General features: G+C 47.9%; 1 protein-coding gene across 4 annotated transcripts in view; it reads right to left on the minus strand.

Annotated features, from left to right (window-relative positions):
- Positions 1 to 274: 274 nt before the first annotated feature.
- Positions 275 to 25,103, minus strand: part of LOC147685092 (zinc finger BED domain-containing protein 6-like) — a 28,344-nt gene continuing 3,515 nt past the window's right edge. For 2 of the 4 annotated variants that reach the window (XM_086940970.1, XM_086940971.1), the window contains exon 2: positions 275 to 11,091. In XM_086940970.1, coding sequence (XP_086797096.1) covers positions 6,691 to 10,125 — 3,435 coding nt within the window. In that variant the 5' untranslated portion in view covers positions 10,126 to 11,091 and the 3' untranslated portion in view covers positions 275 to 6,690. Of the gene's footprint in view, positions 11,092 to 11,342; positions 11,365 to 18,728; positions 18,800 to 25,103 lie in introns of those variants that run through there. The other 2 variants (XM_086940972.1, XR_015300677.1) reach the window with 2 other exon arrangements.

The raw sequence follows: 25,103 nt of genomic DNA on the forward strand, positions 1-25,103 counted from the left end.
ATGTACATGACAGCATTACCCCACAAAGAAAATGTAAAAAGCTTTGACTCAAACAGAAAGAATACAAATACAATATTGTCTATACTAATGTGGCATTTTTCAAAAGAGAAATAAACATGTCTAAAAATAGACCCAAGAATCGTTTTGATCTGTTCAAAAAGTCCACACACAAGCTCTGACACCTTTCCAAATCTCCCAAACACCAAAGAAAGCAGTGACACTCTCTTCAACATTTTCACAGATAAAAGAAAAAAAGATTGCATGGGAATATTGGTAATGTATCGGATTATTTTATTAGAAAATAAAAACATGTTTAAAGAAAAACATTGAGCTATCTCTTCTGAGAGCTGAAACTATTCTCCCACAAGAGGCCTTAACCCCTGAATTTACAGTTGAGTGGACCTTATTTGATAGGTTAACTGAATACCCTGAGAAACTCTTTGTGCTGTCAGACCTTCCTCTAATTACACTGACCCCTTTACAGCCCTTCCGGTCAAGAACATATTGTCATCTCTTGTCCCTTCAGTCACGTAATAAACTTCGTCCTCTGCAAAGATGTAGTACCAGACTGCCTGAAATATAGCCTGTACTGGGGTGAATGTAGGACATTGTTCTGCATTCTGTCCGTCAGTTCTTTTTTCAAATATGGCCTGGTTACCCACTCCTCTTCTTGAAAAAATACTTAACCCACTGTCCACAACAACGTTTGCACCTTTACCAACCTTACTTCCCTAGCTACAGTATTGGAAAGTTGTGTTGCAATACAAATAAACCAGTACATAACAAAAATTAACATCCTTAATGACCACCAGTTGAGATTTAGATCCGACTGCAGCACGTAGACAGAAATACTAAAAAGTAGATAATGCTCGATGCATCATGAACAATGGAAACTCCTGTCTTCTCATACTACTGACAGTCATCTGTACTGAAAATTCTAGAAGAACCAATGGGCATCAAAGACAGTGTTGTGCTGGTTTGAGTCCCATCTAACAATTTGCTCCGGAGAAATAAAATGGTCTGTCTCACTCTCAAGCCTCACTCTTCTACAAAGGGTCAACCAATCTTCTCACTAAAACTATTCAGTTTATAAATAGCACTCCTCTGTCCCTGCCGGAAAGAATGCAACATCTATGTTCACCTTTATGCGGTTGCCACAAAGCAAAGGCCAACATTTAGAGGTCACAACTGCGACCCCTTGCTTCCTCCTTGAAACCTCTGAGGCGGCCTTTGCAATCCTTGGCCTCAGAGGTGGCAATATTAGAGCCAGGAACACAGGAGCAACGCGTCTTTATGCCATGGTTGGAGCTCCACTTTCCGTGTTTTCTGCAAGTATTTTATCACACTAATAGTGAATAATAAATATAATATTTTTTCACTATGTGTAATAAAAAAGTGAGTACATTTAGCTGGAATGTTACCAGCAGAGGTATGTAATAATTTTTTTAACCAAATGTGTGTGCGCTCGCTCGTGGGTAACAATGTGTTTATGGGGAGGAGGGGAGGAGAGAAGAGAGAAGAAGAAGAAGAGAGAAGGAGAAGAAGAAGAGAGAAGGAGAAGAAGAAGAGAGAAGGAGAAGAAGAAGAGAGAAAAGAGAAAAGAGAGGAGCGAGGAGAGAGGAGAGATGAGAGAGAAGAGAGAAGAGAAGAGAGAAGAGAAGAGAGAAGAGAGAGCGAGAATACTGACAAACTGGAGGAAATTCTTGGTTTACTGGGGAAATATTTGTACTGGCATTCTGGAGGTAAAAGGTATTAGATGTAGTCCTTGGCACACGGATAAAACATTGGTGCTGGCTGGCATTCAGGAGGTAATTCTAGGCATATAGGTTAACCGTGGAAAAATGCAAGGCATACTTGAGGAATTTCTTGCCATGCGGTACCCATGGCAAAATGCTAGCACAAGGAAATTGGCGGCAATTATTGTCATGGGGGGAAGATAACCGCTGCATATGAGAGGATAGTTGCCCATGACAAAATGCTGGCCCTGATTTAGTGAGGTCAGGTTGGACAAAGATCACGCATGGATTATGGATGGCATACATGATAAAATCCTATTTTATTTGTATAGTTTGTAATTTTTGGCCAAAAAGGCCACCCATGACAAAGCTCGTGCTCTGGCACAATGGAGGTCATTTTTGACATATGGGGTCAACTCCTGGGGAGCTTGTGGTATCATTGGCTTAACACACTCTGAAAGGACTTGACTATTTAAGGAGCGTCCCTTCAGAGCTGATGGCTTTCCAACAAATGTGAAAGTTGTGCTTTAAAATGGCGTATTTGATACCATTTTTCAAACTTTTCGCTGGTCAGGGTCCCTCCGAACACATTTAGAAGAGGTCTGGGTTGCTTGCTTCATTTCATAACTAGTAGTACATCCTAGACATCTCAAAGATCATTTCAGCACCTAAATATAGGCGTCATCTAAAATAACACGTGTATGTGTTGTGGCCTTATAATGATCATGCAGTTATTATGGAACTTCAGCAATGTCACTTGTTGGGATATCATCAGGGTTTCGGTCATGTGGCATGACCTCCAGAGGAATTTCAGAGTCAAAGGATATGTGATGTTACTACCTAATGTCATTTAGGTCAGAGGGCGTGTGATGTCACTTCTGATACCCCTCAATTTTGATTAATAGATAACCATGCACACAGTTGCACCTAAAGATCTCCTCACAAGAGGACGTAGCAAATCTGTCAAAGCCTTTCAGAGACCTCAAACCTGTTTGTTACTCCATTACCTCAGATTGATTCCATAAAAGAGAGTTTCTTCTACTCTATCCACCACATCAGAAAGAGTCCGGTGAGAGACTTCAATCCTGCTTGATTGCAATCCAGCCACTGTTGAGAACGTCAAATCTTAGGGCTTACTCTTGACTATAGCCTAAAGTTGAACATCCTCATCCACGTGGTAGCGAAAGATGCACAACATTGGCTCCTCATGGGCTCGAGCCTCCATTACTAGAGGACGTCTCCAAGACTGCAGTTCAATCCATTTTTCTCTCTATACTAGACTATGACAACTCACTACTTAAGGTAGTCCTGAACGCCACAGCTCTTCCAGTCACCAGAGCTAGAAGATCCAATTACATAACTCTTATCCAGGCCCTTCTTAACTGGTTACTATTGAGGTCAGGGGCATTTTTAAGCAAGCATGCATAAGTCACAAGGCAATGCAAGAAAGTTTTGCCTCATACTTGCCACACAAACTAATCCTCTCAGGAGGTGCTTGTGCCCTTCGAAATACAGACTACGTCTAACTGGAAACTCCTGCATTCAGCAAAAACAAAACTGTGAAACTAGCCTTCTCAGGAAATACTACCAACATACAGATTATCTTTTCATCTGCCATTAAGAGGAGTCCCTCTACTGACATTAAAAACCTAAAATTCTTTTAATTCAGCATCATATTCATATATCCCACCTAACCTGGATTGGCATATTTAAACTCTTGCCTGGAAACCAACATTTTCCTACCATTATTTCTCTTTGATTCTGTAGGAATGACATGTCTTCATGTTGACTAAACTGTTGTCTCTTTGCCTATGTAAGATGATCCAATAGTGTATTACCACCATACTTTTCATGTTGTCTTGGAATATCAATATAAGCATTCCGCTGCCCCATGGGGTCCGGGCATGCTACATAAAACTGCACAAACAATACATTAAGGTCAAACTGACTAGACAGTTGGTCCTGTGCACACTGCCTTAGGAATGGCTATAAATTCGTCTGTACAGCATATACAATGTTGTCCGTTGACTTGAGGATCTGTATACCTGTGAGGAGAAATGTGTGTCAGATGCAAAAATGTGGCCATCTCCCTTTATAGAGTAAGGACTATGCGCGAACCGGGTAAGAGATAGAAACTTTGCTGTTGGTGCAAAAGGAAACAGGAAGTGGGCTGCTCCGCAATATTGAGGGCCTTTTCTCGTTTAGTGAGAGACCAAGCTCAACATTCAGAATTATGCTGTGCAGAGACACCAAGTCTGCCTACAGCAGGAGCCTGAAACTGCTGCCCAGCCCAACCTTCATTCTCTCAGTGACCAGTCCCTGAAGCCAGCGTGTTTGCCATTATTTTTAGAATGTCCCTGTAGCTGATGATTCTGTGATGTTGCCTGGGCCCTGAATTTGCTGCACTTTGACTGTTCCTGATGATTGTGTGAACCTTGTGCCACGCAGTACATGCCCACCATTCTCCTGCTGTGTACCATCATTATGTAACCCAGTGCACTGTGCCCTGTATGGTTTCAGAATTGGTTGCTCCCAAGGAGGCCTATGTGCTGAACTCCACAGTGTTGCAATACTATTACTGCAACTGATCATTATCTACCCAATGCATTACTGCATTTAATCTCTGACTGTGGCCATTGTGAGTCGATGAGCTGCATATGCTGCTGAAGTTTCCCTTCCAGGCATAAACAGCCAGCTCCAATGGCTGGGCTCCTGCCCTTGCTCTGTTCTGGCCCGACTACTGCTTCATGTCCAACCCACAACTCAAGAACTTTTAGCCCACTACTGTACAGTGCTGTCCCCTATATACTGCCCCTGCAAAGATGCATGATGATGCATTAAGAGAAACTGAAACAGGTCTCGAACTGTGCACTAAAGAACCCTTTCAAGTGGAAGCAGTGCCTGGCTGTTAAGTGGGGATTAGCTCGTTCACAAATAGAAATGAGCTAACAACTAGTTCCCGAGGACCTGTAAATATATATTCAAAAGAGAAATGCGAATGTCTGTAAACTATTTAAGATACTTACCATGTACCTTAGTAGAAATGTAAAAAAAACATACATTATCGCAAAACAGTGCCATGGCCTGGACATTATATTTATTTTGGACAAAACATATGCTGCCTAAACGAAATAGTCTTACCCTACACTACCAAAGGTAATTCTTTACTACCCCCTGAAAGTCAAAGCCGGACGCAAAGTTACTTCGTGAATCAGCGAGTTTCCAGTAATGTCTGGTTCTTGTATTTCCATACACAGTCAATACAAGGATAGCCTAACTACCTTTGAGCCACAAAAGTCATCGACAACTCGGCCAACAATGACTGGAAAAGGAATGTGGTAAATCAAAGAGAACAGTATTGGGAGCAAGTCCTTCCAGGAAAGTATTTTCTCAGAGTATCTGCCCCCACGCGATCCTCAAACAGCAAAACCAAACTACTACAAGTAGCAAGAATATACTCATACGTTTGCTGCATCCTCACTTAATCTCTTTCACTCTCATGTTCCTATCCTCTTTGAAAACCCTTTTTATTACTACCAGGCGGGGAAATTTTAACATTCAGAGACGCATATTGTGTACAGAGGTTTTATTTCTCCCAGTACACAAATGTCTCTTCTTGCAAATGAGTGACCACTCAGAAGCACAGAATGTAGCATCAATGTACAGTGGTATACTTTTCTTAACACAGCTCCTGCTCCCAAGTCTCCGACTCTCCAAACCAGGAACTTCAGCTCCCTTAAAAGGGAGAACTAGTTTTAGATTCATTCCATTAGCTCTTCCATGCCACAGCGCAGAACATACCAAAACAATCAGCAAAATAAATAGCCCATAATCAAAACTACACAGGGCTATGCTAATTTGGGTGACTACATGAACACACAAAACCTGCACAATAACGTAGAAAAGAGAGGTCTTGCACCTGGAAACATATCCAGTATATATTGTGAATAAATACCCCAAAAAATACTGTCAATAGCACAGAGACGGAAAAACTAAATATTGATCAATGGTTGGGTAACTAGAAGCTTAAATATGTCTTTATGAATCGACTATATTTGGAAGCATCATATTTAACACATTGCTGGGTACAAAGACAAAGTGTGCGGGCTTCTAGGGGCAGTTTTAGCATATAAAGATATATATGAATATGCAGTTTCAAAATACTCCACACACCATAATAATTTGTAGAAATAACAAAATCCGTATGCACCTTAGACAGGAAACAGAAACTAGAGTATCAGCAATGTCTAAACCCACTGTTCAACTGAATTGAAAAAAAAACATTTGAAAGCATGCAAAAGGCCTTCAGAGGTCTCCAGGTAATATTTGAAGTGAAAGGCTTATTTTTGACAGATCATTGGTAAACTATTTTCGACCTCGGTTTGTCACTGGAACATTGCTTCGAGACAACTTGGCAATTTTAGATCAGGCACCTATTGGCATTCAATGTGAAATCAATACCCTTGCCAAGTAGTGTGTAAAGAGTAATAGAGGGAGAAAAGATAGATACAAATTAAAAAAACGTGGACACTTTTTTGGGCACAAACTGTAATTTAGATGGCTCATAACCATTTTCCGATATGCTGAAGCCGAAAGGCTTTTGCTCAGGCCTCTTTCAACCATATTAACTGTAGATCACACATTTTTATACAATGTTAAAAAGGGTAAGCCCATAAACACAGCGTAGCATACATTTCTTGGGTTTAAAAAATATATATAATGTAAACAATTAAAAAGCGGACCAGGCAGTTGTGCAGTTTAGTCACAGTCAAACTTCACACAGAAGAAGGACAGCACATCCACCACCCTGCTGTATGAGAAGATGCACATCTCTCTAGAGGGAAAAGAGTCAAATGCAACATCGAATTTGTTCTGGCAACACAGGAAAGTGACACATTAATAAACGAAAAAGCCGGATTAAGAGCAGTAAACAAAAAATCCAGTTTGTTAGTGGTTACTCCTCCTCACTACCATTCTGCTCCCATTCGTTTTCCGAACAGAAGATCAGGGGAGGTGGTGTGTAGTCCGGGAAGCTCACCAAATTTGCTTTGAGGAACAGGAGATGTTCCACTCCCTCCACCTCAAGGGTGGATTTCTGTTTGGTTACCAGCCCTTCCGCAGCACTGAAGACATTCTCTGAAAAAACACTGGATGGCGGGCAGCTCAAGTACTGAATGGCCAATTTGGTCAGTGCTGGCCACATACTACGTCTCTTTTCCCAGTAGGTCAGTGGATCTTCTTTTGCTCCAATTGTCTTGTTATCATGGAGATATTTCTCTACCATGATGCAAGCAGAGTGACTCTCTGTTGATAGGGAGGCTCCACTGCCCTTCGATGCCAAAAGACCAACACTCTCCAGATGTTCAATCAAAGTCTTCTCCTTCTGGATTAATGGTGGAACAACCCTGCCCTTTAGCCAACTTGATGCTGCATCCCCAAACCCCTTTTCGCCCTCACACATCATTTCAACACCTGGCTCTATTTCAGAGTCAGAAAATGATTCTTTCACAGTCTGGGCACCACTAGTAGACCTGTTTAACACAAAAGATGTGGATGGGAAAGATGGTGGTGGTGGGGGTGCACTGCTGGCTAACATGATTTCTTTAACTTTCTTTACAGTCACTTGCTTCCAGTGATCAATATCAGCACCAAGGGGGAGTATGGCCTCAATTTTTCCTTTAAAGCGTGGGTCAAGTAATGTAGCAAGCACATATTCTTCCCGATTAAACATTTCATTTATTCTGCAGTCCGAAGACAACTTGAGTGTTAAGTTGTCTACAAGAGCAACAGCACTTCCATCACCAAGGTTTCCAAAATGGCCCCGGATCTGTTTCAGGAAAATATAAAGGTATCGGACCTCTGGCAACACCTGACTCAAAGAGGCATTGTTTGCACTCACTTCACGTGTGGCCATCTCAAAAGGCTGCAGAAGGGCCACAACTGTAGAGATCAAATTCCAGTAGGTGGATGTCAGAACAACATCAGTTGTTCCAATCTGCTGCTTACCAATGTATTCATGGACAGCCTTCTGTTGCTCCAAGAGCCGCTCCAACATGTAATATGTTGAGTTCCAGTGGGGCACGGTCTCTTGCTTCAGCGGATGTCTTGGAAGGCTGTTCTGTTGCTGAAGCTCAGTCAGTGTTTGCCGTGCCTTTGCAGAGTGGAAAAAATGGCTGCAGATTTTACGGGCCACACCAAGCATATTTGCAATATGGTGATTGTCTTGTAAGAAGTCAGTGACCACTGTATTTAAGCAGTGTGCAAAGCATGGAATGTATGTGTAATCTTCTCCTTGACAGGCACATGAAACATTTAAATCACTCTGCGATAGGAGGAATCCATGGCTCAGAGAATTGGGGGTAAGCCAGATGCCAATCTGCTCTGTCAAAGCTTGTTGAATGGATTCTTGTGTCGGGTCTTTCTGAAATCCTTTAATACACAACACTGCATGTTTTCTTGTGTTGGGTAGCTCTGGGTCTGCTGTAAAAACAGCCCAGTGTGCAGTGATTGCCATGTAGTCCACCAAAGAATCATTGGTCCACATGTGAGCTGTGATATGCACACGGGGGCCTTCAGAACACTGCAGCTCATGGATGACACTTTCACACACAGCTTCGTACAGCTGCGGGACAGCCTTTTTTGAAAAGAAAGTTCTAGAAGGCATTCGGTACCTTGGGTCAGCCCTAGCCATGAACTTGTGGAAAGGCCTTGAGGAGATGAAGGAATAAGGTAGCGCCATGCCACACATAAGCTCTGCAATGCTCCTGTTCCAGGATTGAGCTCTAGGGTGATTTGGGGTATACTTGCCATTGACATCTGGCTTTTCTGGTACCATGGCCTTACTTTTTGTTGATAATGTTGTAGCACCAGAGTCATTGTGCTTCCTTTTACGCCGTAGAGACAGCTCACTTTCAACAAGATCATCGGCAGGAGGGGGCGGTGTACTTGGAGACATAGTGGAGGACTGTGACTGGGGATCATAACACAAAGGATCTAATGCAGTACATGTTATTGGTGATGCTGGAAACATTTCTTCCAATTGCTCATCTTCCTGTTCATCCTCTTCCTCAACTTCAGCCTCACTGGTGGTCTTAGATTTACCTAACCTTCCCTTTGCCCACTCATGTGGGTGTTTTCCTTCCAAATGGCGCATTAATGCTGAAGTACCAAAATGGCCACCCTGCTTTCCACGACTGACGCTAATCTCACAGAGAGTGCAAATAGCTCGACATATGTTAGTGCGATCTATGTAGAAGAACTGCCAGACGGCAGAGGTGGATTTTCTCCTCTTGGTCCCAGGTGGGACAAGTGGATGATTGGGAATATTAGAACTCCCTGTGTCTGGGCAGTCTACTTCTGACACGCTGAGGAAAGCTTTTCCCAAGTCCTTAGTTTTTCTGGTGCATTTGGCACTTCCTTTGGAACCTCTACCTCGACCATTAGCAGGCCTGCCAGCTCTTCTCTCACTGGCCTTTTCCAATTGTGATTCTGGGAGGACTTCTGTGCCAAGGGATTCGGTACTGTCTTTTTCTTCTTCCTCCTCAATCTCCTCACTGGATTCACTGCTATACTCATTGGTGGGAACAGCATTCTCATGAGTGGAAGCCAAGGAAGTTGAAGGAGTGTTAGGCATTTGATGTTGTCCTGCATAGGCTGGCAGAAACAACTCCTGTTCATGGTCATCTTCTTCCACTTCTTCCTCCTCATCCTCGCCACCTTCTACCATATCCTGATTCATTTCTTCCCTCTCTCCCCATTCCACTGGGTGCTTAGCTTCTAAATGGCGCTTTAAGGGAGCTGTGGCAAAGTAAGCTCCATGCTTCACACGGTGGATACTCAGTCCACAGAGGCTGCAAATGGCAATGCTTAAATCTGTTGTGTCAGGGTAAAAGAACAGCCACATATCTGAGATGGACTTTCTTCCTTTAGTACAAGCAGGCTTTCTTGGAGGACCTACATGGAAGTCAGCAGGATCTTTTAGTTCCCCAACTGATCCGTCCATTTCAGAAGTACTTTTGTCTATTTCAACATACAAGTTATCTCTCCACCTGCTACCCCGTTGAGAAACTGTGTTCACTTTAGATTTCTCTGTCTCTTCTTGCCCAAAAGCATGCAACACCTGTGGACCTTTGGACTCCCGTCTGCATTTTTCATCATCTTCGTCACTAGCCTCTAACTTGATTTCAATCTCTGGTACAGAATTGGTATGGCATGTGGCTACAGAGGTTGTTGGAAGGCGAGTCTCGATAGTCTCGATAGTGCTAGTTGGCTCTTCATGCTCAAAATCATTCACTTCTGAGGCTTCCTTTTGGGCAGGGGAACGCAGTACAGAGTTAGGATGACCTGAACTGGCTCCTCTCCGTTTCCTTCGACCTTTTGAGGCTTGCATAACGGTTGCAAAAGTGGTAGGGGACAGGCCAAGTGGTACGAAATTGTGTCACTTCTCAGTACTGCTGATGTTCCAGAAAGGGTAAAACATGTAATTACTTATTACAATAGTTCGGGTGAAACTAATCACACTATAGTTTGCAATAAAGTCATACTGCAACATGCTTTTAGCTTTGGCAGGCAGGTTCCAGTGCTCCCAGGAAATCTTTGGCTGCAAAATATACTTGTAAGTGCTTAGTAACTTGACTGCTGCAACAGCAAACTAAGATTTGTCTCATCCTCGGTCTGTTCCAGCTAATTAGAGCAAGACTGCAGACACTCACTCCTGCAGAAAGCAACGGTCACAACGTAACCCAGCATTTGAATGGAGAACAAGGAAGGTGCTGAGACAACTGTCTTGTTCACTTTGTCCAAAATCTGTGAAAGGAGTCAAGACAAATACTTATTGTAATGCAGTGTCTAAAGTAGGATGACCAGATCATCTTGTTGTACATCATAAATGTACAGTATCATTTTTAGTCTCTGGCAGGTGAGTATTTAGTTGGTAAGGAGGGTGGACTTTACTTTAAGTAAACCATTTGTTCAAATGTCCTACAGCTCCGTCTTAAAATACAGAGGTGGCTTCATTTTATGCTGAGCCACATGCATGAAATAAGTCTATTTCGGGTTTCAAGAAGGAGCAAATGAGTAGCTTTGTTCTATAGATCACAATCAATGGATATTCAGCCCTGTTTGTTGTTTGGCATCATTGGGTTTAATTTGCAGACTGTTTAAAATAATCCTTGATGCACTTTGAAGACTTATGAATTCTACTGCTTGGTTTGCTTGAAGCCTTCTTCACTCAGGCTTATGGATGGCAGTCTTTATTTTAACATGTTCTTCACTGGCAGGCAAGTTTCACACTTTTATGCAGCAATTAGCTTCTTACTTTGATCCTATGTAGAGGTGCATGACTGTATAAACTAACCTGTAAAGTAAAAAGAGAAGACAAGGTTAGACTAAGGACTCGGTGCGTTGAAAAAGATGTGACAAGGAAGAAATAGGCAAGCTGGGGCAAATAAAATGTCAGACTCATCTTCATTCATTCCAACATCTTTTCTGACTAAACCTAGTCTGTATCAACCTCACTAGAACAAGAGATTGCCTTTACTATAGACGAGTACAGAGGGTTAGTCTTTGAATGGATTACAAATAGTTCCAACTATGTGACTCACTTACATCTGTACGGTATACAGAGATTCTGGATTCGAGGAGATATGGTCTTTTTTTTTTTTTGTTGACATTTGTTTTATTGTTGCAATAAAGTATACAAGTACAGTGTAAATGATCTACTGACGTGGCCTCAACATTCAGCCACGAACAGCCAAGCGCGCAACGTTTTCTTGTTTTTATACAACTGGTGCAAAATTACAATTTCCATGGGTAATCAGTGTAGATCGTACAGACGTGGTTGCAGGTCGGGCAGCAGCAAGTCTGCCCTGCTAATGGGGCAGTGGGTAATTGCAGATATGTAGGGTCCCGCCACGAAAGCGTAGGATCAAGGTCTGTACTGTTCACACAGTGGAGGCACCTAAAAACAAGGGGGGACAAAACTGTGGGAGAGAAGCGTGTGGGCGCTAGCAGGGTCCAAGCAGGGGGTTGCCGGCGACGGGCGTCGGGGGGGGGGGGGGGGGGGATATTCACGGAGCCAGCCGGTCTACACTTCGGGGGAGGGGGAAGGAGTGGGGCCGGGGGGTGTACACCCCACGTATATGCGGGCATCGAGGTGGGTGACCTGTGATATGAGAATTTGATTAAGAAGTAGGAGGTACCGGGGGACGGTCCCAGGAGGGTAGATACCAGGTAGAGGCTACTGGTTCTCAGGGGTGGGGGGGGGGGGGAGGAGTAGGTGGTTCTTCTACATGTGTGGACTGCCGGAAGCTGTGGAGGAGCATGGCCCATTCCATGGATATGGGAATTTTACGCGCACCCCTGGCTTCTTCCTCTCTAAGGGCATCTTCCTCTGCCGCCGCCCATTTACCAACCGCGCCCTTCCATGCCGCTACAGAGGGACCCTCCGGGGAACGCCAGCGCATGGTTATACATCGGTTGGCCAACAGGAGTGCTAGGGACACGAAGCGCCTGTGTACCGGGACTCGCTTAGGACCACGAAAGATGCCTAGTGCGCTGGACTCCCAGGTGGCTAGGGTAGTGAGGCCCGTTAATCCAGTCAGAGTGTCGTGCACCGCCCGCCAAAAGGGGTGAAGGTGGGGGCAACTCCAGAACATGTGTCGGAAATCTGCCGCGGGGGAGCAGCATCTGGGGCAAAGAAACGGTGTGGAGGGATAGAACTTCTGCAATCGCGCTGGGGTGAGGTATGCCCTGTGTAGGATATAGTATTGGATGTTCTTGAAGCGGGCGTTTCTAGAGACGCGTTTTGGGGCTTCAAGCGCTTTCGTCCATTCAGAGTCGTGCAGTGCGCGGCCTATGTCCTCCTCCCAAGTAGCCCGTAGAGTCGTAAGAGGAGCGAGTGAGAGTTCCCGGATGGATTTATATAACCAAGTGATTAAGTGGCGTCCCACCCCCATGTGTAGGATTGTATGTATTACTGGATGCGTGTCTGGCTCGCCAATGCTGAGATTAAAGTGGGGCCGGTATCCATCGAGTAGCTGTCTATATCTGAGGAATTGGCCTGGGGAGAGTCCGTATTCAGCGGTCAGGCGGTCAAGCGATTTTAGCTGGCCTTCCTCGAAGAGCGATTCCAGGTCCGTGATGCCACAGAGGGACCACTCAGCGAACAGCGGAGCGGTGAAGTAGGAGTCCTGTCTAGGGCTGCCTATCAGTGGTAGTAGCGGGGAGTATGGAGGTCTACCGGGGGACAACCGGTGGATCCGCATCATGCACCGGCGCGCTATCGCCACTTGAAGGGGGTATGTGCGCCGTGGCTTTGTACCCGGGAGGAGAAGACGAGTGAGTTCTGGGGACGCGACTCTGCCGGTCGGAGTGACCGTCTCCTGAGGATAGCGGTCCGCCGTCCAGTAAGATAGCCATTGGAGCTGTGCCGCAAGGAAGTATGCCTCGAAGGATGGAGCTCCGAGCCCTCCCTGTGTTGTAGGAAGTTGGAGGGTTTTCAAGGCAACCCTGTGACGACCCTCGCCCCAGATAAGGGTCCCTAGGAGGGAGTCGATATCGCGGAAGAAGGACCTGGGTGGTATAACCGGCAAGTTTGTGAAATGGTAAAGGAGTCGGGGGAGCATCACCATTTTAGCCAGGGCTATCCGTCCTATCGGGGCCAGCGGGAGTTTATTCCAGAAGGCGACCGTAGGGCGCAGACTAGCAAGTACTACCCGGTGGTTGCCCTCAAACATGGCTGCTGGAGAATGGTACAAGCGGACTCCGAGGTACCGGGGAGCCTCCGCGGACCACGAAAGCGTGTGCGGACCGAGCTCGACCTCTCGGGGGGATAGGCTCGGGTGCAGAGGGTAGACTGTGGACTTGTCCCAGTTCACTCGGAGACCCGAGGCATCTGCAAAGTCCGCCAGCGTCGCCCCTATGGGGGCCAGGTCCATTTCGATGTCCCGGACATATATGAGGAGATCATCCGCGTACATGGACACGCAATGTGTGTCATCCGCGAGAGGAATACCCCATTCCGTACCCTCCAGGCGCAGCCGAACCGCCAGCGGTTCGACCGCCAGTGCGAATAAGAGGGGCGACAGGGGGCACCCCTGCCTTGTGCCCCGCCAGACTCCGAATGCCGGTGATATGCGTTTCCCGATACGAACCCGGGAGGTAAGATCGGTGTACAGGAGGCGCGTGTACGCCATGAGTGTCGGACCGATATTGAGTCGGCGCAGGACAGAAAAGAGATAGGGCCAGGTGAGGGTGTCGAACGCCTTCTCCAGGTCCATGATGAGACAGGCGGCGCGAGGAAATCGGTCACGCACCTGATCCTGCACATGGAAAACGCGGCGGAGGTTCTGGGAGGTGTTCCGTCCTGGCACAAAGCCGCATTGGTCGGGGTGGACCAAAGGGCGAATGATCTGCGCGTATCGATCCGCGAGGATTTTCCCCAGGAGTTTACAGTCGGCCGACAGGAGCGTGATGGGGCGATACGACCCCATGTGAAGTGGATCTCTGTGGGGCTTGGGAAAGGTGACGATCACGGATTCTCGCATTGACTGGGGTAGCCTTCCAAGATGAAGAGATGCCCCGAACACCCGCGAGAGGCGGGGGACCAACAGGGGGGAAAAGGACGAGTAGTATTCTAGCGGGAAGCCGTCCAATCCCGGCGCCTTATTGCGGGACATGGCCCGTATCGCCTGGGTGATGTCGGACGGGACAATCTTGGCGTCGAGGGAACGCTTGTCAATGTCCGATATTGTGGGTAAGGTCAGGGGGTCCAGAAAATCGTCCACGGAGGGCTGGGAGGGCTGGGTTGGGGCCTCGTACACCTGTGCATAATGACGTTGGAACGCCAGAAGGATCTCGGCCTGCGAGCGCACCAGCACACCGTCCGGGTCGATAATATCCGTGATGGGTTTGATTTCGGTGTCCTGTCTCGCCATCCAGGCTAGCAATGCCCCTGCTTTGTCCCTGTCCTTATGCACTCTGGAGGCGTAGGCCCTAAAATTGTACTTCCGGAGGTCAGCGCAGGCGGTTCGGTATTCCGTCTTAGCCTCGGCCGTGAGTACAGCGTGTTCCTCCGAGTCGTCAGGTCGCTTAGTGAGCGCAGCTAGAGCCTGCTCCGAGGTTAGGAGTGTCCGCTCCAAGGTGCGGCGTACCCCAACCACCTGCTTGATGCATTCTCCCCTGGCCACCACTTTAAACGCGTCCCACTCCACTAGCACCGACGACGCCGTGTTCGCATTATGTGTGAAGTAGTCCTGTACGCTGGTTTTGTGTGTGTCTCTGAAGACTGGGTCGGTTAGGCAATCCGTAGGGAGGCGCCAGGTGGGGACCGGTGGGTGGGGGGGGCGCCAGGTTAGGCGTATAATGTGGGCGTCATGGTCCGAGAGGATCCGGCCTAGGTATTCCGAAGAAGTGATCTTAGGGAGAATTGACGTAGAACAGAGGAAGCGGTCTAGGCGGACCCGAAGGTTGTGGGGGATCGAGTGGAAGGAGTATATGCGAGCCAGTGGGTGTAGGTGTCGCCATGCGTCAGTGAGCGCCCAGTGTGTAACCCATGTCCTAAAGAGTTCTGCCTGCCGGGGAGCCGGGGAATGTGCGGGAGGGGGATGGGAGCGGTCTAGGGTGGGGTCCAGCGTGCAGTTAAAGTCGCCTCCTAGTACCCATGGGACCGAAGTGAATTGGGCCAGGACGCCCGTGAGGTGGTCCCAGAATTTATCCTGGTCCACGTTAGGAGCGTAAATGCTGCCAAGGAGTATTCCCTGCCCGTCCAGAATTCCCTCTAGCAACGCATACCTGCCTTCTTTGTCCACCACCCGCCGAAGCACCCGGAAGGGAGTGCCCGGCCTAACCCAAATTAACGCGCCGCGTGCAAACGCCGAGTATTGTGTGGCACAGAAGGTCCCTCGCCATTTAGACTGTAGGCGAGTGAGTTCAGTAGCGTTTATGTGTGTCTCTTGTAGTAGTGCGATATTGGCTGACATGCGTCTAATGTAGGCATAAACGGAGTAACGTTTGCTGGGTGTGTGTAGGCCCCGCACGTTCAGTGTGAGGACGTTAATGTCTGAGCGTGGGACTGCCATTCGTAGGGTGTCGCGGTGAGGGTGGGGGCCCCCCTAGAGTACCCGAAAGTCGCCAGCATGTCTGTGTCATGTGTGTTCCTGCGCGCCAAGCTTCCACAATCGTAGGGGAGGGACTAAGGGGAAAAACAACAGATAAAACCTTGGGTGGGCAACAGTCCCAATACTGAGGATATAGCACCGGAGGTGGCATATCCAAACTAGTGTCCCACTAGGGGAGAAATACAACAAGTAAATGCGGGGGTGGCAGCATGTGTCGCTGCTGGACCTGTGCGCGGGCCGGGCTCCTGTAGGAGAAGAGACTATCGCTCGGTAGCACACACAGTAATTAGACAGAACAGTCTAGGCTCCTAGACGTCGCGCAAGACAGCGGGCAACCATTGGAAGGATACGGCAATCAATAGTTCAATGTTCAGGACGAGGTGTTAGATTGGCTGGCCAGGGTAGCGTCCAGTGCAGGTGCCGCCAGGAGGGGGGAAGAGATTGGGCCAAATCCTGACATCGTTCCATCGCTGTCTCGGTCTTTCTCCGGAGTGAACAGGTGTGGTTGACGTTCCAGGTCTGATGCTGGTGGTGACCTGTGTAGTTCGGTCACCGCTCGTAGGGCGTCTCGTCGTTCTTGCATGATTTGCGTGAGGTCGGGTGACCCCGTGGGGGAGGACCCCTGGCTTTTGGGGCGGCTAGATCGGGCACGGCTCACGCCCCGTCGTCTAGACCTCCTGAAGTCGTTGTTGCGGGTCTTCTGGGGGCCAGGCTTAGGGAGCAGTGGACAGTGGAGTTCAGTCCAGTCTTGTGCTTCCGCCGCCGTGGTGAAGAAAAGGGCTTTCCCGTTGTGGAGCACTTTAAGGCGGGCTGGGAACAGCAGGGAGTACTGTAGATCGTTGGCACGGAGGCGCCGTTTGATTTCCAGAAAGGTGGATCGCCGCTGCTGGACCTCCCGGGCGTAGTCAGGGAACACCATAACATGTTGATCCTCCACTTGCAGGGGGCCCGCTGTCCGGGCCGCACGGAGCACCGCATCTCGATCACGGAAGTGCAAGAATTTAGCCAGCATGGGTCGTGGGGGGAGGCCGGGTTTGGGTGCCCGGGCTGGGACTCTGTGGGCCCTTTCGATGGAGAAGTACGGTGAACGCTCGCTCTCCGGGGTGAACGATCTAGTCCAGGATTCCATATAGGTCAGAGGATCCGAATTTTCAATCCCTTCCGGCAGGCCCAGAACGCGGATATTACACCTTCTCGAGCGTCCTTCCAAGTCCACCGTGCGTTCTTCCAGGGCTTCCACTCGGCGTAGTATCTCTCTCATGTCTTCCTCCTGCATCTTCACCACGGGTTGCAACTCGGTCACAGCTCGCTCTCCTTCCTTCACCCTGTCCGCCAGCTTACGATGATCGTCGCGGATCAAGCCAATGTCCGTCGTCAGGGCGCCTAATCTTTCTTCCATGGAGAGACGAGACATTTCGATCGCTGCCAACACCTGGTCCAGTTTCGCCGTTAGCGTGGGGTCTGTTTGCGACGCATTGGCTTGCGTCCACGTCCTTGTGTGCGGCATCTTTTCGACGGCCGTTTCAGGGACAGCCGTCATCAGCGAGGCTTTTGTTTTCCCCATAGCTGTCGGTAAGCGGGCTACCGGGCCGCCGTGCACTCCGGGTACAGCAGGCCGACGCAGCTGGGCTACGGGCAAGGTCAATGGCAGCCGGTCACTCCAGTCTCCCCAGGCTCCGGGACGGCCCCTCCTCGTCTCAGGGAGCGTCTTCTGGTTCAGGGTGTCAGAGGCGGTCCGAGGTCATCGGGGCCGGTGGATCCGGTGTCAAAAAGGCCCCGTGGGCCCCTCCTGGTGTATGGCGCTGCGTCAGTGGTGGCCGGGAGGGTCAGAGGCCAGGTGGTGGGAGTTCAGTGTCAGCATTGGCTGGGGGGGCCAGAGGTCAGGTGGTGGGAATCAGGCCCCCAGTACGTTGTCAGGGTCAGCTCCCTCGGAGCCCCGGTGCAGCGGCCGCCACTTCGCGCACTCAGGCGCTGGAGCGAGAGAGGTCGTGGTGAGGGAAAGGGCGCGGGCCGGTGCGTACCTCTGAGGGCCGATCCCGCTGTTGGAGCTCCTCGTGGTCCCCGGTGCTCTCTCTAGCACGAACGTTATGCTGCTGCGTCAGACTTTCATGAGCGCCATTTTAGGGTCAGGCACCCGGGTTCAGCTGGCGGTATGTGGCGGTGGCCGCACTCTGGGTCCCCCAGGTAGGCAGCGGCGTATTCTATGGTCTCCTATGGGGTCCCGAGGGAGGAGGGGGCCCCCCCAGGGCGCCGGTATCGAGCTCTTTGGGAGAGGAGAGGAAAGATCCGCACTCACCGCCCTCGGCGTGGGTAGCGGGCTTCTGCAGTGTCCCGCTCGTGTGGGGGATCCGCTCGTCGGCCCCCCGCGATCCGCGGCGGCAGGCTGGTCAAGGCTGGTGATCGGTTAGGGTCCCGGCGGGGAGACAGCTCCGTGACACCGGAGCCCTTGTGTGGCGTCCGCCATCTTGGGTATCGGGGCGCTGAGCAGAGGACGGCGCCGTCCGGTGCGCCCCCCCGGTGGGTTGGTCTCCTCACCTCCGCAGGCTCCTCCGCAGCTGTCGTTCGATTGCGCTCGCCGGGGCCGCCTGTTAGGGAGCCTTCTCTCAGTGGCTCGCTCTCTCTCAAGCCAGAGCTGCGTCCGCCATTTTCAGGGGTTGGCGCCACTCGGCTCCGGCAGGTGGCAGTCCGGCTCGTGCCGTCCGTCCGCAGCAGTTCCGGGTCCGTCGATGGACGCCCCAGTGCTCAGGGGCATCACAGGCGCTTTCTTGGGCGAGTTGAGGCTCCCGGCGATCTCGGGAATTGGGCAAGATGCTAGCCCGATCGCGGAGCCTCAGCAGGACACAGCCGCCATCGTGGCTAGCTAAGCCACGCCCCCCGAGGAGATATGGTCTTGTTGCTAAATTTCAGTTGTGGAACATAATCTGAATTCTAGTACTGGCTTCCGACCTGAAAACAGAAGATAGTCACCCATTTTAGAAATAAAGCACTAAAGGAGATCCAGAAGTGTTATATCGAGACACCTGACTGAAGAAACAAGAGCCGCAGCAGGATGTGCGAACCTACTGCCGACCAATACACTGGTCATATATTAAACATACTCTGTTGTTGTTTTATTGTGAAGTTAGGATTTAATAAGCACTGGCAAAGTCAATATGACCGGTCTGTGACACTGTGCAGCAGAGCTATTTGTTTGCTGGTGCTTAGTTGGTTTGCCATTATTTATGGCAAATACCACTGAAAGATGGTCTTCTGCAAATATGCATGTATATATATGCAGGCATGGGGGCCACCTTCTAATATTTTTCGTTATACTTATAAACGAAAATCACTGCAAGAGGGCACAAACATCAGCTATGTTGGAGTATAACATGCTAACGTATGACAAGCATTTGACAGAATACGTTTTTAGCTATGAAGCACATTAGCCTGGGTATTTACTGACTTCTGTGTTTTCTATCAAAACAGTTAAACGGAGGCAGTTGCTAGAAAAAAATTAGCAGTCCCTAAGCAAAAGTAGAAGCAGAAGCAGACAAGTCCTAGGGTAATGCTCCAAAGCCCACACAAAGTACATACAACAGATCATCCAGACAGCACAAACGCAGTCTAGGCTAGACCCAAAAAAACACTGATAGAAAATCATCATGCATGCATCGAAGCATCTTTTTTGTTATACTTTATTATTAATTTACAGTTTGAAGATGGCCAACAGCCATTTTTGAATGATAAATCAAAGTATGCTTGGGAGTAAACGAATATAAATCTAATCAAGTCGTCAGGTAGAGCAGGCCCCAGTTCCTAGCTAAAACTTTTTTTTAAAGGCAAGAGCAGAGGGAGGTGTGTCAGTTCAATTTCGTTTATTGACAAACAGTATATGACAGTTCTGTATTTAATATATAAGCGGGCACAAGAACACCAGTAAAGAGGAAAGGGGGGGGGGGGGGTGAGGCAAGGGATATAATAGTCTTTCCTGCACTGGAATACAGGGACTCTATAAAGGGGGAGGGGAGTAGGATGCAGAAACAACTTATAGAATGGGGCAGGAGAAACAATCAAATGTGGGCTGATCTAAGATGTGAATGACGATGTATTAAGTTCAACTCAAAGTTTTTATTAGTACGCTTGGCCTGGCTGGATGATATTTAGTAAGGATTCGTCACTTATCTAAACATACATGTGGGTAAAATGGGGTGAGACTGTCAACAAGGGTCACTACAGAGCTATGAATGAAGGTCTGGCCTGCTCCGCACTCGCTCCTTCATAAGAAAGTTTATCCTCCGTAGACACATTGACGAGAGGGACACAGTGAATTGTCCAGGGCCTTTGAGGCCCACTCATCTGATAACCCCCTCCCTGCCATTGCTCTACCTGGCGAATGGTAGTAAGGAAGGGAAGCACTGAGAATGGTGGGCACAAAACAAGCGATGGGTCAAAACAGTTGCTGCAGGAGAGGGAGAGAGAATGAATGGAGAGCTAGCACCGCCCTAGTAGGTTGGGAAGGCAGCACAGGGGTAAAACTACTCAGACGTGTGTGAAGGTAGCACTGGCTGGCAGTGTGGAGAGGTGACAGTGACAAACAGTGTGAGGAGTTACCTCTGGCTGGCAGCGAAGGAGGAATTAAAGTTCACCAGTGTGAGAAGGCAGCACCATCTAGAAGTGTGAGAAGAACGAACTGGCAGTCACAACTAAGTAACAGGCACCAGTGGACCATGTGAAGAGACTGCATAGAAGGCAATACAATAGGCAGATAATTGTGATCCGTGTGACAAGGTAGCATGGATGGACAGTTAGAAAAGATGGTTTGATTGACCACACTAGGAGCAAGCACTTGTATGCTGTCTGAGAAGATCACATTAGCCAGCATCATAAGGAGCTCGACCTGCTATGGTTTGTGAAGAGCAATCGCTTGTGCACACCGTGAGGCGTACATATTGACAGGCCACGTAGGAGGTAGCCACTGATGCAGTGCAAGGAATCAAAGCTAGTGCACAGCAGTGGCACATGAAAGCCCCCACAGCACAGGTGGAGCAGAGCTACGTAGGCTCCCTCTATCACTGGGTGGCCCCTGGCCTCAGCGCTTCGGATTGAGTCCTGGGTGCCCCTGCGTGTACTTTGCTGGGGGCCCCTCAAATTGTGTTATGTCACTGGTGCATAGAATAGGAGCTAGCACTGTAGGGAGTGTTAGAAGCTAGATTTGGTGGACAGTATGAGAAGGAAATAGCACTTTGACATATCAGGAGTGCCCAGAAACACAAGTATAAAAAGGTCGTGTCTGCTCTGGAAGAAAAACAAAGCCAAAGCTCTGAAAGTCAACACCCGGTGCAAAACACAACACTGTACTGCTATTCAAAAAAAGCAAAATCCGCTGCTGTAAAACACATTAACAACAGTCAGCTACGGAAAGGGCATTCGGGAAAATAGTTAGGTAAATTAGACAAAGTGGCTGGAACCCGACTAGTTTATAAAGCATCTGTTGGTGACTAACCTCTGAAAAGTGTAAACAAAAATATTAATAATCGCGAGAAAACAGCTGTTGCGTCAAAACCAATCCCCTCCGACTCCAGATGAATAGCCAGAATTAAATGCTTCCATTTTAACAGTGTTGCGTGTGTGCTATACGAGATATGTTGATTACATTATGTTTGGATACAAAACAGAAGAAATGAAAAAGACGGTAACAAACATTCACCGAAGTAGGACAATATAAAAAGACAATAGATAGATCTGTTGTTGCAACTGTAGGTATTAAAAAAAACATAGCTAAATCAGACAATCGTAAGCAAACGTAATAAAACTGGACATGTACTTCATTTTGCGAATTACAATTATGGAAAGGACTTTTTTTGCCAGCTGAAAGCTTGCCAACTGTTACTTCACATTTGACCGCTGCTTGAATATTCCCCAGCCCTTTGAGCCCCCAACTAACTGCTAATAGTAGAAGAAATGCCTTCATGGTCCTATACATCAAACTTTAACTCTACGCCCTGACTTCTCTACTTGCTAATCCACCTTACCTCGCATAATCCCATCACCCCTATACTCTCCTTCCCCTCACCGCCAAGTTCCTCAATCAATCATACTTCGTTCAGCACCTCTGAGCCTACCTTCCTCAAGTTCTTTAAACCCTCATACTAACCAATTCGTATCTTTACTGTACCAAGTGTTCGATAATCTCTCAAATTATTCGGAGGCAATTTGGAGCCAGGATGTACCTATTAGTTCTTCTGATGAAACCTTGGCCTACCACCACTACAGACTGATTCCCATCTCTAATCTCTCTACACAACCATACCTATGCCACATTAAGTCAAGATAAATGAACAAAAAACAGCCCTCAAAATCCATAACATAACCAACACTGGCTTCTTCTTTAATACTCAACCTTGGCTAACGATGGATGCTGATCCTACTTCATATGAAGCCATGCCACCGGAGGAATGAATCTGCTTCATTGAGACACCGACAAAAGCAAGTGGAGGACTACCCACCGCCTTGGAGAACTCTCACAACCACAACAATCCACAAATTCATTACATCACAAAAATAGATTCCTTACTGCTACTATATGTTCTTACTGATCTAGGCCTCCTCCTTAGAATCCCAGCTTCGCTGATGACATCCTTGACTCCATCTCGGAGATCATTTTAAAACAGCCCAAGTTCTGAACACTGAGTGACCTCAACACCTGGGTTGAAACCGGAATGATCCCTACCATCACAAATGCCTCCTATTTAACTTTGAACCCCTTTCACACCACCAAATGTTATCTGGTCCAATTCATTCAGCTGGACACACACTAGATGCCAAACAGGTCCCCAAAGCATTATTAGCATAACTAGAAAATCTTCCTTTGCCTCAGCAATCACGCCTACTACTTCAACTTCAGCTTTGCCCATGCTGTACCAACTACTGTAACAAACTACAGAATTCCTAAGACAATACAGAAGAAACTTGATCTACAAACACAACTCCCTGCTTCTTTGCCTACTAACGCTACAGTAAATCTAGCAGTTTCAATTAGAACTGAAAACTATCATTGACAACATTATCCCTTACAAATATTTGCACAACTACTAAACAGAGCTGTAGTCAGTTGGTTGACGCCTAATTTAAGGGAACTATAAAAAACAAGCACTAATCCAGCTACAAATCTGGCTTTTTGTTAAAAAAATTAAAGCGGTCTTTCGTTGATCGGCAATTTTATATTTGTTTGTGAGAACTGGAGACGAGGTGAATGTGAGAATAAGTCAGTGCATGTATGAACTGATGGACGGCTGAACACAAAGAAGAATGGTGGGTGAGTAACTCAGTGTATGAACGCGAATGGGAATCAATATATGGACAAGTGAGTGCATGGTTAGATGAGGGACTTTCTAATGTTTTTAGACTTTTATTTTTCTTCCAGCCAGCAAAAAACCTCAGAAGCTGCTCTCCAAATGCAACTGTCAGTCTGTAACAAGCAGGTCACTTGCTTGCGTTCATCCCACATTGATAACGTATTTCATTCTGCCAATAAAATGAGATCACTGGGAGTGCACTTGGATTCTAATGGCACAACTAAGGGGCCCATTAGGATGTCGGGCGGATTGCCACCGCCATGCGGGTGGTGGCGATCCGCCCGACATCCTTGCCCGCCCGCCACCCATTTCCCCCCGCCATATTACTATGGCGGTGGGGGGACCGCGGCGGATGGAAACACTGTCCGTCGCATTTCTGCCCCGGTCGCCTTGCGGCAGGGGCGGGAAAGGGTTTATATGGTGGCGGTGTCCATCAGACGCCGCCAGCCATATTACGATGGGCTGTGGGAGATGCCGCCACGGAAAGGCAGGCAGTCTTTACTTTAGCGGCCCCTGCGGGCCCCCATGGTGAAGGCGAGGTGGGGGGTGCAAATGGGGGGTACCTGTGGTACCCCCCTGCATTTGCATACACAATGCGGCAGGCACCTCGCGGTGCCTGCCGCTTTGTGTATGCAAATGCATGCCATGCATTTTTAACATTGCGGCGGGCGGTGCTTTCAGCACCACCCGCCGCATTGTTAAAAATGCGGGATGCGCTCGCCACTGTGGCGGCGCATCCTAATTCCCCCCAAGGGACCCCCGCCCTTATGGCGGGCGGTCCCAATCCCCGGAAGGATGGTGGGCGGGCAAAGTCCGCCCGCCACCCTTATGACCCCCTAAGTTTTGAATCTGTAACTACTTGGCAGTAAGCACTAGTATTGTGAAGCACTGAATTATTATTATGCTTATTTACTGGAATATGTTTTAGTCCGGTACTCTTATAGCTGAAGTCGCCTAGATTCGCATATAGACAGTTTTTATGGAAACATTTGTCTTAATTCATATCCTGGCTGCTGCCTGCTGATGAATGCATATGACTACAGTCTACATTAAGTACCACCTTCATAAAGCCAGAACAAAATACATGTAATATCCCATTTAAAATGAAACATATGATGTTTTTTAAATAGATGGGTAAGCATTTACTACAGTTAAGCAACCGCAGGTTGCGATTCGCCTATAGCCGGAAGGCTCATCTTTGCTGCACTGATTTTCAAAGCATTCCCCCAACAGGTGAGACCACGAAGAAGTAAAATCTCAGTGTTGAACTTAGATGTCTGCAAAAAGGCCCTCCAAGTTGTGTTTTATTGAGTGTGCAATATAAGAGTAGGGTATTCATTTTTTTTTTTACTAAATACCCACTGCAGCACAACTTCGATGTGGACAAAACTACCTGTTGCATTAAAAGACCTTACCACTGTGAGATGGTGCAGTGTACATTTTTTGGTCATACCCGGTAACTGGTTGTCTGGTGTGAAGATCATGCATGCTTTACCACAGTTTTCAATAGTCGTTTGTGAGACACATTTAAAGTATAATGACAACTAGCGAGCCAATACTAGGGGTCAACATTCCCTCAATCACCCTAGCCCACAAAATGTATTCATTATGAAAAGTAACAAATGACATAAGGCCTCTTGGTAGCTAGGGCACTGTTGCCTCTCCTCAACTGCTTTTACTAACCAATTATTGGAAGTAATGAGCGGAGATGCAGGCCACCATGAAAGGAAAGAGCTGGCAGGCTGTGCATTTTTCCCCCATAAAAAATGGTTCCACACGTCGAATGATGTTGTTTCCTTATTGATGGCTTCAACTGGCACTGCCTTTTCTCCGCAGCACTTAGCTCATCTCCTGGTGGGCTCTGGATGGCACTGTTACTTTGCGAGCAGATTAAAGTTATGCATGCGTTTTTTTTT

This window comes from Lissotriton vulgaris, chromosome 10 (genome assembly GCF_964263255.1).
Source record: "Lissotriton vulgaris chromosome 10, aLisVul1.2, whole genome shotgun sequence".
NCBI classification, from domain to species: domain Eukaryota; kingdom Metazoa; phylum Chordata; class Amphibia; order Caudata; family Salamandridae; genus Lissotriton; species Lissotriton vulgaris.